This window comes from Nicotiana tomentosiformis, chromosome 11 (assembly GCF_000390325.3).
Source record: "Nicotiana tomentosiformis chromosome 11, ASM39032v3, whole genome shotgun sequence".
NCBI classification, from domain to species: Eukaryota; Viridiplantae; Streptophyta; class Magnoliopsida; order Solanales; family Solanaceae; genus Nicotiana; species Nicotiana tomentosiformis.
Genome location: NC_090822.1, coordinates 120,813,831 through 120,824,258, shown reverse-complemented (window position 1 = coordinate 120,824,258; position 10,428 = coordinate 120,813,831). Strand labels below are relative to the sequence as shown.

The following is a 10,428-nucleotide window of genomic DNA, read 5'->3' as shown; positions in this document are numbered from 1 at the left end:
TATTGTTGTGTTTTTCGTTAGACACTGATGTAGTAGACATTTTGGCTTACTCTGTAGAGCTCATGACTCAGTTCCACGAGTCTTGGGGAGTGTATTATTGAGGTTCTGTTTTCTGAAGATTATATTAGTTTATCATACTTGTTTTAGTATGAGTGGGTTGCTCTAGTGGTAAGCACCTTCCACTTCCAATCAAGAGGTTGTGAATTCGAGTCACCCCAAGAGCAAGGTTGGTAGTTCTTGGAGGGAGGCAGCCGAGGGTCTATCGAAAATAGCTTTTCTACCCCAGGGTAGGGGTAAGGTCTGCGTACACACTACTCTCCCCAGACCCTACTAGTGAGATTATAATGGGTTGTTGTTGTTATACTTGTTTTAGTACTTTCATTAATTATTTATGTTAAGCTGTGACTGAATGTTAGACTTATTTAATCGTAAAAATTATGTGTCATCACAATATCCTACGGAGAAAAATTAAAATTCATGAAAGTATGGCTTACTAAAAAAAGGTACGCTTGGAGCTCTCTCTAGATATTTCGTAACTGGTTAGGATCATTTTCCTATTAGTACTTCTTTTTATCATTTTCCTATTGCTTTATATACATCTTTTTGTACTATGTGAACACTCCACATGCATGTAAACTACATACATGCCTCAGTGGGGAAGGGGTTTATTCTTTCACAAGAAAGAACAAAAAAGAATAAAATCATTGCTCAATTTTCATGTACTAAACATGCCTGCTTCAATCAATCCCCTTGTCGACACTCCAATTTTGAACTAGACTCACACGTGTTCCTCGTTAAAGTGTATTTTTTTCAGTTTCTTTTAATGAATCTTTACTATCACTACCATTTTCTATTACGGAGATGTGTATAGAAGAAACAATATATTAATAAAGAAAGCTTTTTTGAAGTCAAAACAGTCATTAGGTTGAAAAAGTAAGAATTTCTGATAACAGTTCGTCATTGAACTATTTTTCAATTTCACTAAAGTTATTTAACTATTTTTTATTACTTAAAAGTAACTAAACTTTATCATTATCACTTAAAAGTCATTTTGCCTCAAACTCCTACCATAAATATGATATGACATTAAATTTTATGATAAAAATTCAAAAATAAATGCCACATAAGCTAATATGGGTCATACCCATTTTAGATCCATTTATCCTTTAATGTGATTTGACACATAATCTAAATGGGTTTCGATAAAAAAAATATTAAGTTCCACATTAGTTTAAAATGATTATCCTATACTACAAAGTTTTGCCTTTTCTATTACATAATGCATATTCATAATTATTCTATACTAAAATTCTTATACAATAGTATTTTAGCTTCAGTAGAGTTATAAAATGACTCGGATGGGACATACAACCAAGATAAGAGTTTTTCTAGCATAGATTATTTTAGTATAGAATAATTATGAATGTGTTGTGACATAAAAGACAAAACTTTGTAGTATAGGATAATCATTTTAAACTAATATGGAATTACTATTTTTTTTTATCGAAACTCATTTGGATTATGGATCAAATCACATTAAATGATAAATGGATCTAAAATGGGTATGACCCATATTAGCTTATGTGACATTTATTTTTGGATTTTTATCATAAAATTTAATGCCATGTCATATTTATGGTAGGGGTTTGAGGTAAAATGACTTTTAAGTGACAACGATAAAGTTTAGTTACTTTTAAGTGACAAAAAATAATTAAATGACTTTAGTAAAATTAAAAGATAGTTCAATGACCATCAGTGAAATTAACTCGTTATATATATATAACATAGTTCAATTTACTTAAACGAAAAAGAAAAAAGATGACAGAGAATTAGTAGAGAAGCTCACCTGTAACCAATGTACTTATTCTTATTATAATACTTTGTTTAACTGTATATTACTATAAATCATTTGATAACCTTAAAAAAAAGGTCAAAATCGAATTTCAAATGTAAGAAATTCAAAGATATTTATATTCACAATCTATTTCTTAAACCAGACCAGATTAATTTAGGTACACACATATTTCGTCCCTTTTTTCTAGTATTATCATAATGATTTTTAAGAGAAGAGAAGGAAAAATATAATCACAATTCTAACTATCCCCTCTGTCTCATCACATCCCCACCTCTACCTCTATTACACAGACTATAAATTGTATTACTTTAAATTCAAATTAACTATTGTAATTATTAATCAAACATTATATTTTTAAAAAAAATCAAAATTGAATACACAATTGCTTTTTTTTTAATTGTAATACAATGTGCCCTCATCATTATCTCTGCAAATCATATGAGACCTTATAGCTATTGACCCTCTCATTTTAAATCTTGGCCAAACTTTCAGATCGATGAATCTGAAAAATCAAAATGCAGATATATTCCTTAAAAATAACAAAGAATATCAATAGATTAGTTAATTACTAACCTAAAATCAAAAACAAAAGACTGGAAGGGCTATTTTTAAATCCGATAGGTCGCCATTTCTAATGCGACCTTGCCTTTTTTTTTTTCTTTTTTCTTTTTTTTTGTGAACAAGCACTTTGATATTTTAAATTAGACAAATCGCCAAAACTTGGGAATAAACACACTAAATTTGATGTTGTCTAAGGTTATCTAATATTTAATTTAACTGTCTAATCTAGTATAGTCATTTCTCAATAAGCATCTTCATTTGTTCCGTTATTTGTTTTGACCTTTATAGCTGTTTGATGTTTGAACCTATAATAGTATTTGGCGTTTAAATATTATTTGGCTGTTAAAAATAAAACTTATCCAAATAAATATTTTCCATTTTTCTAATATTATAAAAGATAAGAAAAATTAGTTAAATTTATAATCTCAAAAGATATGCATATTTTTCTAATTAAAAATTAAAGAAAGTTTAATACATCATTGTAAAATTTTCATCTGGCACCCAGTTTTGCGCCACCCATTGAATTTATCCCACTTTTAAAAAAAGTTTAACTGATACTCAATTTTTGGATAACTTCAGATACATACGCTTTTCTCTTCTTCTTTGTACTTAGAGTTTCTTCTTCTTCTTCTTCTTCTTAGTTGCAAATGAGTTTATTAAATATGTTGTTGTTTTGACAATTTGATGACTGAGATTTGTTCATTATGATATTTAAAGTTATGTTTCGAATTTGAGCTCATTGGAATGGATTTAGACATTGAATCGTGTATTGGATTGTAAAAATTCGAAGAACAACTTTATGTTTCAGAACTTAAGATTCGAAATCTAAAGTTGCATTCAATAGATTAAATTGCTAGAGATTTTGAATTTTCTGAAGTTGCATTGAAAAGATCGAACTGCTTCAGATTCGAATTTCTAAAGTTGCATTTGAAAAATAGAATAACTTCATATTTGATTTCTGAAGTTGCATTAAAGAGATTGAACTACTTTAGATCCGAGTTGATAGACTTTGCAAAATTTTATACAATGCAGGTATGACTTCAACATCGCCCCAAAAGTAGATATATATGAAAATGGCGATTTTCAGTTTAAAATTGATGAGCAGCTTTTTTTCTAACAAATATAAAACATTATATAATGTAGCAATTATTAGGAAAAATAAGTATTTGGAAAAGCTCAAAGTAGTTCCTCTTGCACTAGGATTCATTAGACTTGTCTATTTTTGTGAGGTATATATGAAGGGGGTGCTCCGTGCTAGTAGTTTCTCTTTTAAGGACTCGAACTCTAAATTTCTGATTAAGAGATATATGTTTCTCAAAAAATTCGATTCGGCCGGATTCTTCCCCCAACTAACGAAAAGATCTTCACGGAATTGCCACAAATGAAATTGAGCACATTTTTGCAAAGAAATAGCCCACTTGTTTCTCGAGAAGAGATGGGAGAAGAATCTCATCCCTCTCACCAGAGGCTGGTCAGTAAAACAAGTAATCTATCTCTAGAGCATTTGAAAGATTTTTACTAATTGCAAAGCAATGAGAAAAAACTATAAATAAATAAAAAATTCCAAAAAAAAGGGAGTAAAATATGACATTTGAAAATATAAACTTGAGGTGTAACATAAAAGGCCAGTACTATTTGATGGTCAGTCTAAAAAAATCTAGTACAACAAACTTTGTTGCTAAAACAACAATCTCTGCTTTCATGTTCTAACTGTCAAGAGTCTATTTAGCCTCATTCTACCTTCTTGCTTTCTTTGGCATCGGCTTCTTCAGCGCCTTTCGTCTTTCCCTCGTCGAACTCCAACAACTGCTCAACAGAAAATCAAGAATACAAACTCAGCATCAAAACGAAAATGTAATTTTCTACGACTTGAGAATAGACCCCAATCTTACTTCCATAAACGAAAATTTCGTTAACTCTGTATCCGTATAAACTAGAAAAGGCAATGAAGGTTTGGGTTTGTACTCTCTCTATCAAAGGTTAGGCGAAAAAGAAGTTCTTGATCGTCCTTTTTTGCTTCCAACTCGAAAAAACGAGAAAACTTCCCTTCCCTACCTTTAACTTATTGTCCATAGTTTCCAAACAAATCATGACATGCATGTTTTCTTTGGATGAATTAAAGGTAAACCATAAGATGCATTTTCTCATATCTATTAACTCCTAGAAAATATAATCTACAAATAGTGTGTAGCTAAAATGGTAGTAAACAGCATATAAAGAACATAAACAGTAAAGTTAGCAAGTGGATGAAGTTGAAACAGATTGTCAAAAGAAAAAACGTACAGGCTTCACGTCCCCGTTCCATATGCAGTGTACGGCTAAGAATCCAATCACTGCTGGAACAATATATAGCAGAGCAGGCTGGAAAAAACAAAGGCCAAGTCAAACATAAGGGCGCTGCAATTCTAGCAAGAGAAATAAAGTGTAAAAGCTTTATTTTGATTCACCAACCTGTGCAGCTTGAAACCAGTTCATAACAAATATGGTAAGAGCCAAACCAAATGTGTATCCTAAAAATGCACTCTTAAAGTATTGGGGCCCCTTCCCTCTGGAAACGTCAAAGCGGAGGGCCAATGCAACAAAAATACCTGCATGATTGAAGTGATCAAATGTTACCAAGTGTATCTATTCAAGCAAAAAACAAGTTGAAAAATGAAAACAAATACAGCATCATGGCAAAAGCTAATAATAAGCATGTGTAAGAAACAGAAAAATACATTCAAGTAGCTACTCACAAAAAGTAAGCTTTTCATTTTTAATATGGTAAACCTCATCCCCCCACCCACCCCCATTTTTTCCCCTCCAGGGACCAACAGTGGCTTTTCCCACCGTTTCCCTACTGCCTCAAACCCCAAACCACATGGTTTGAGGTGGAGGATCCCTCCGCTAGGCAAAATGCTAAACCTCTCTGTTCTAACCACATAAAGTGAATGGAGTTTTCACGCAAATGGAGGTTATACCGGGGATAACTATGTCTCCAAGACCCAACATTGAGAAGGGGCGTTTAGCATCTGCTGTGGGGAACAAAAGCTGCAGAGAAAGCGAAGTTATAATCAGGACTCTGTAACTAATAAAGGCATGAAATGAAAATTCAAAAGAAATAGCTATATGAGAAAATCAGTATGCACACCTTGATAGGAGCATCAAAAGATTTGGCAACACTGACCATCACTGGGGTAAAAAAGACCCAGAAGATGTCATACACAAAAAGTCCTGCCTGCATTCTCGAAAACCATGTGCATTCAACATCAGCTACAAGTTAATGGATATAAATAGTTGCATAAACAAGCAAAAATGCCAACATAAAAGAATACCTCAAAAATGTCTAAAAACTCTGCAATTAGGGATAATCCATGCAAATGTTATGTATTTTTGTATGTAAAATCATTAATAGCTCAACAATAACAATCATTAATAGCTCATTTCATGAAATTCTCTTCCCGCTTGAATAAAGAGATATGTGGTTAGCATCAAATTCAAAAAGACAAGCAATATGTAGTTTAAGGCGAAACACATAAACAGAATACAGCTGTCAGCCATGTATAATTACAGATAGAAATTAGAAAACAAATTTTCTTTCTTACCAATAGTATGGCGCCAGTCTTAAATGATCCAAGTGAAAGCATTTCAATACCCTGAAAATCAAAATCGCAATGGGAAAATCAATATCAATCATTGATGTAGACATGACATAAGAGAGGATCAAACCTTTTCTCCCTTGCAAAAATCTCCATTAACTCAATGTATATATAAATAGAAAATCACAAATAGTAAGCCCCTGGGGCTCCGGTTCAATGTAATGACGCAATGTCAGAATATGGGTCCACGTCATGAGTTAGAACCCTATCACTAACAAGGAGCCGCTATATTAGTGGGAGCATGATAGAGGAGGCCTATTATACTCCCATAGTTTAATAAATGTAGGCCAACTCCTGGGAGAATTCTAGTTATCAAACAAATTAAAGAGGAAGCCATCAAGTGCTATCGTGGATTTAAATGCTAGATATAAAGGCGGGTAGCCTTTGCATCTGGTATTAAAGAGCAACCATGCTTGGTTACGAGAACATGTATGGACAGATAAGTGCAACTTTTTTAGTGATGAAATATGATCTCTTCATTCAAGTGTCTTAGTACTTCCTCTATCCCAATTTATATGATACTCTTTTCACTTTGAAATATCCAAAATTGTATATTACCATTGTACTAATAATACTATTTTACACAACTTTTCATTTTGAGATATCCTGAAGAATGAGAATGTAACTTGGATGGATATGCCGACAAACCTGAATGCAAAAGGCAAGGCCCAAAACGTTGTTAGCTAGCCAATGCTTCTGTTTAGCATACCAAACACAGAAGATGGTTCCAGGAATTGCGGCAACAATCTGAGACCTTGTGAACTCAATCTCCAAAGCTGAAAAAAGACGAAACAAAATAACTAAGATGAGATCTGTATGCCCAAGGATTCTAAAGGATCAATTGGCATTTCAAAAGAGACAAGAAAGGTGGTGCCTACAGCGGAAATATGGGAAGTGCCATATTATGAGATCATCATTCCACTTTTTGGGCAAGAATCGTCTGATAGCAGGTAACAATGTCGCCCTGCAAAGACACAAAGAAAGAGATGACATCCAATACACCCACAGAAAAACTACTATTCAAGAACTTGTTATAGAAAATATTAAGCATCACAGAATGATCCATACGGAGAGAACATACGAAAGTGCAGCAATGCCAAGAACGAAGAAGTAGCATGTCAATACGGCATTAACCAGGTCTTTTGACAGGAACTTAAAAAGCAAGAACAATGACAAGAGCATTGCACTTCCAACCAAGGGGAACCTCATTGCGTGTTCATTAGACATTGTTTCCTGGAAAACAGCAGTAGAATATGTTTAAGTGACATCAAAACAGATCTAAGAAAAAGGGAAGCTGCAACTTGGAGTACAGAAGATATACTGAAGGTGGAGTAGGCTTGACAGAACGGTAGCATCCCACAAAGACAGTAAGGCAAGCTGTTACTATGACATTTACATTTGGATCCACATTCACCACCAGTGGTGCCAGACTCAAACCTGAAATCCACCAAAAAAGCAAGAGTTTCAAGGTAATTGCGTCAACATAAAATTTGGAAAGTGATGTGAAATTGCCATGACCAAATAATCGTACATTGTAAATTTCCAAGAACGGCATAGCTGCTATTACGTAGTGAAATGTCCTCAAAAAGGCAATATGATGAAACAAACATCCAACATCTAAGAAAATGCTAAAACTGATATAAAGAACCCACATGACCATCTTTGTCTACCGATTGAACTGGAACTGTGGAAGTGGAACCTACTGTGACATAAAGGAAAGCGGGTAACAGTAGTAATGTGACTGCCCAAGGGGATTTGAATATTCATTCCAACCGCTATAGAATCTACTCCAACATGCTGGATAGATATATTTAGGGTAACCATCAACCACACCTCAAATTCCAACTACACAATAATTAGCACCTTTCCCTACATTGAGTCCTTCCAATTAACAACAACAACAACAATAAACCCAGTGAATTCCCACGAGTGGGGTCTGGGGAGGATAAGATGTACGTAGTCTTACCCCTACCCTGGAAGGGTAGCCTCCTTCCAATTAACAACAAAGAATTAGCATCAAAAGCTTTAGCAATCTATCTAGCGGAAAAATGATCTGAATGAGTAACCAACACAAACTAAGGGGCAAAAAACGAAGCTATAAATCAAACAGGATTTACTTTACTTTCTGAACTTCACAAGCACAAATCAAACAAGTATACTATGCAATTCAGCTATCATCAAAAGATATAATGTATGAATCAAAATCAAAAGAAACCATACCTAATAAAGCAACATTTGCGAGACGCTCGATATTCTTCATTCTCAAAGGCTATTAAAAGTCCACTCCGTTTACGACTCCCCCAACAAGTGGAAGCTATAAGAAAACCAACAACATGAGCAACCAATGTCAAAGTTTACAACAACAAAAATGTGCAAAAGGGTGCAACTGAATCATACTAAAAATTGCTTACATAAACAGAAGTAACAGAACAAAGGATCAAACACACAACATAAATAAGTGTCACCAAAACAGCAGAAAAGTAATATATTCAAGATTCACATGCTAAAAAGATCACAATTTTAGCAAAAAGAATCACTTTTTAATGCAATAAGATTCAGAATACACAACCCAATTAAATCACAAAATTAAAAATTAAAACATTATTTCAGGATAACCCCAATTGGCCAAAATGCCTAAATTTTGCTCTTAAACTACAAAACCTCACAAACCTAAAATAAAAATTCAAAACATCAGATTCAATCATATTAATATAAACCCATTCCCAAAAAGTTTAAATTTCAACAAAAGAAGAACAGTAAAACCAATCAAGTGAAAATATAATTTCTATAAATATTTCAAGAGATCAATTAAAAAACAAATCTTTATGCAAATATATTCATCTTTTTACCTTGCAAGGAAAAAAAACTGATTTGTTTCCCTCTCTCCCTCTCTTTCAGCTGATCTTCAAGCACACGGATCGGGGGAGGTTTTTTATTTGGGATTTTGTTTTGTAAAATTTTATTTATTTCTTTTCTTTGCTAATAAAATAGGGTTTTAGGCTTTCCGTTATTACAAGAGACACGTCAGTGTAGGGTGTTCAAACCAATGAAATATTGCCACGTCAACTTCCCACAATATCCTCATTGTAGTTATTAACGTAAACATTTGCCATACCTAATTAAATAATTAATGGAAAGAGCCAATAAATAAAAGTAAAAATACATACCATTTAACCATAAATAAGTATTTAATTGATTTGGATAAACATTTGTTGAAAATAAGTTTTTACTATTACGGAGCCGTATTAAATAAGATGAAAGTGTGAAATGTCATATTTGTAATTTTTTTTTTTCTTACGTGGTGTATGTGTTCCATCACTTTTAAACAATTCGGATCACTTTGAGAATAAAAAAATATGATTGAAAATGCTTTTATACCATGGAAATTTAAATTAACTCACATACATGAATGGTTAAACAAAAAGGAATTTTTCTCTTCTAGCATTGCTCTTGACATGACCCAAAAATTCCTTATTGTTTGAGCTTGTTCAAATAAAATATTTTAATCATCTCTGATAATTATTTGTATAAGTTAAATCGAAACTCTCAATTAAAGATGAAAAAATTAAAATTATTTTACCACAATCTTGATAATTATTTGTAAATATTTATTGTATTTTCAACGTCATGTTAAAACTCTATATAGACATGCTAATTATATTCCCCTCTTTCTATATATTTTATTAATTTTTTTTACCTTTTTATTTTCTTAAAATTCAGAAAAATTGAAGCCAAAATCAAAATGGTATTGAGTACGTGTACATCATTATTTTTCCTAATGTTATTAAAAATTCATGTTGTTTCTGTATACATTATCCAAGTCAAAGCAAGTCAGCTCTAATACTCACCGAATATCATCATGCATAACAACAATTCAATACTTCATAAAACAAAGAAAAAGATGATCCCTTGGCCTTTAATCGTAAATCAAACTAATTTGATGTCGTTTTTTGTTAAAAAGTAAATTAATTATTTCTCTTTTCCCTTTGGTTTTTTTTTAATTTTTAATTTTGTTTTTTGCCTTACATGTGCTAGTATAAACTCGTGTTTGTTTGAACTAAGCATATGTTTTCACTAAGTGTAGTGAAAATTAATATTAATAGTGTACTCTAGCTAAAAGAATAAAATCAGATACGTGCAGTGGATGGGCATATTAATTTACAATCCTGCATAGTAAGATGGAAAATATCAAAGTATAAAATAATTGAAGATTTTCTTGAAACTTGCAAGGATCGATGTTAAACTATATCTATCAATTTTTTTTGAAGATTTTGGCGGTCTATGTTTAAATCATCACCTAACATTCTAGGTTGTGACTTAATGGTATATAATATAGTATGAAAATTATGGAAAATTAGGAGTTTTAATCATAGT

The 10,428-nt window shown here is 32.3% G+C and overlaps 1 protein-coding gene across 1 annotated transcript; it reads right to left on the bottom strand.

The window, feature by feature from the left end:
- Window positions 1–3,977: 3,977 nt before the first annotated feature.
- On the bottom strand, window positions 3,978–9,034 carry LOC104113192 (signal peptide peptidase-like). Its single transcript, XM_009623299.4, has 12 exons — window positions 8,904–9,034; window positions 8,275–8,368; window positions 7,376–7,491; window positions 7,136–7,287; window positions 6,933–7,018; window positions 6,703–6,830; window positions 6,001–6,051; window positions 5,547–5,633; window positions 5,377–5,446; window positions 4,868–5,004; window positions 4,700–4,777; window positions 3,978–4,222 (listed from the first exon to the last, which is right to left on the bottom strand). The coding sequence occupies exons 2-12, from the start codon at window positions 8,312–8,314 to the stop codon at window positions 4,148–4,150; spliced, it is 1,020 nt and encodes a 339-aa protein (XP_009621594.1). The 5' UTR covers window positions 8,315–8,368; window positions 8,904–9,034; the 3' UTR covers window positions 3,978–4,147.
- Window positions 9,035–10,428: the final 1,394 nt, after the last annotated feature.

What these genes read in the sequence shown, in the direction of transcription:
- LOC104113192 (XM_009623299.4), bottom strand. Translation starts at nt 8,314, where the DNA reads ATGAAGAATATCGAGCGTCTCGCAAATGTTGCTTTATTAG. An exon ending in GCCTTGCCTTTTGCATTCAG is followed by an intron (nt 6,052 to 6,702) that starts GTTTGTCGGCAT and finishes TTTGATTTTCAG; the next exon opens with GGTATTGAAATGCTTTCACT. An exon ending in ACTGGTTTCAAGCTGCACAG is followed by an intron (nt 4,778 to 4,867) that starts GTTGGTGAATCA and finishes TGTTTTTTCCAG; the next exon opens with CCTGCTCTGCTATATATTGT.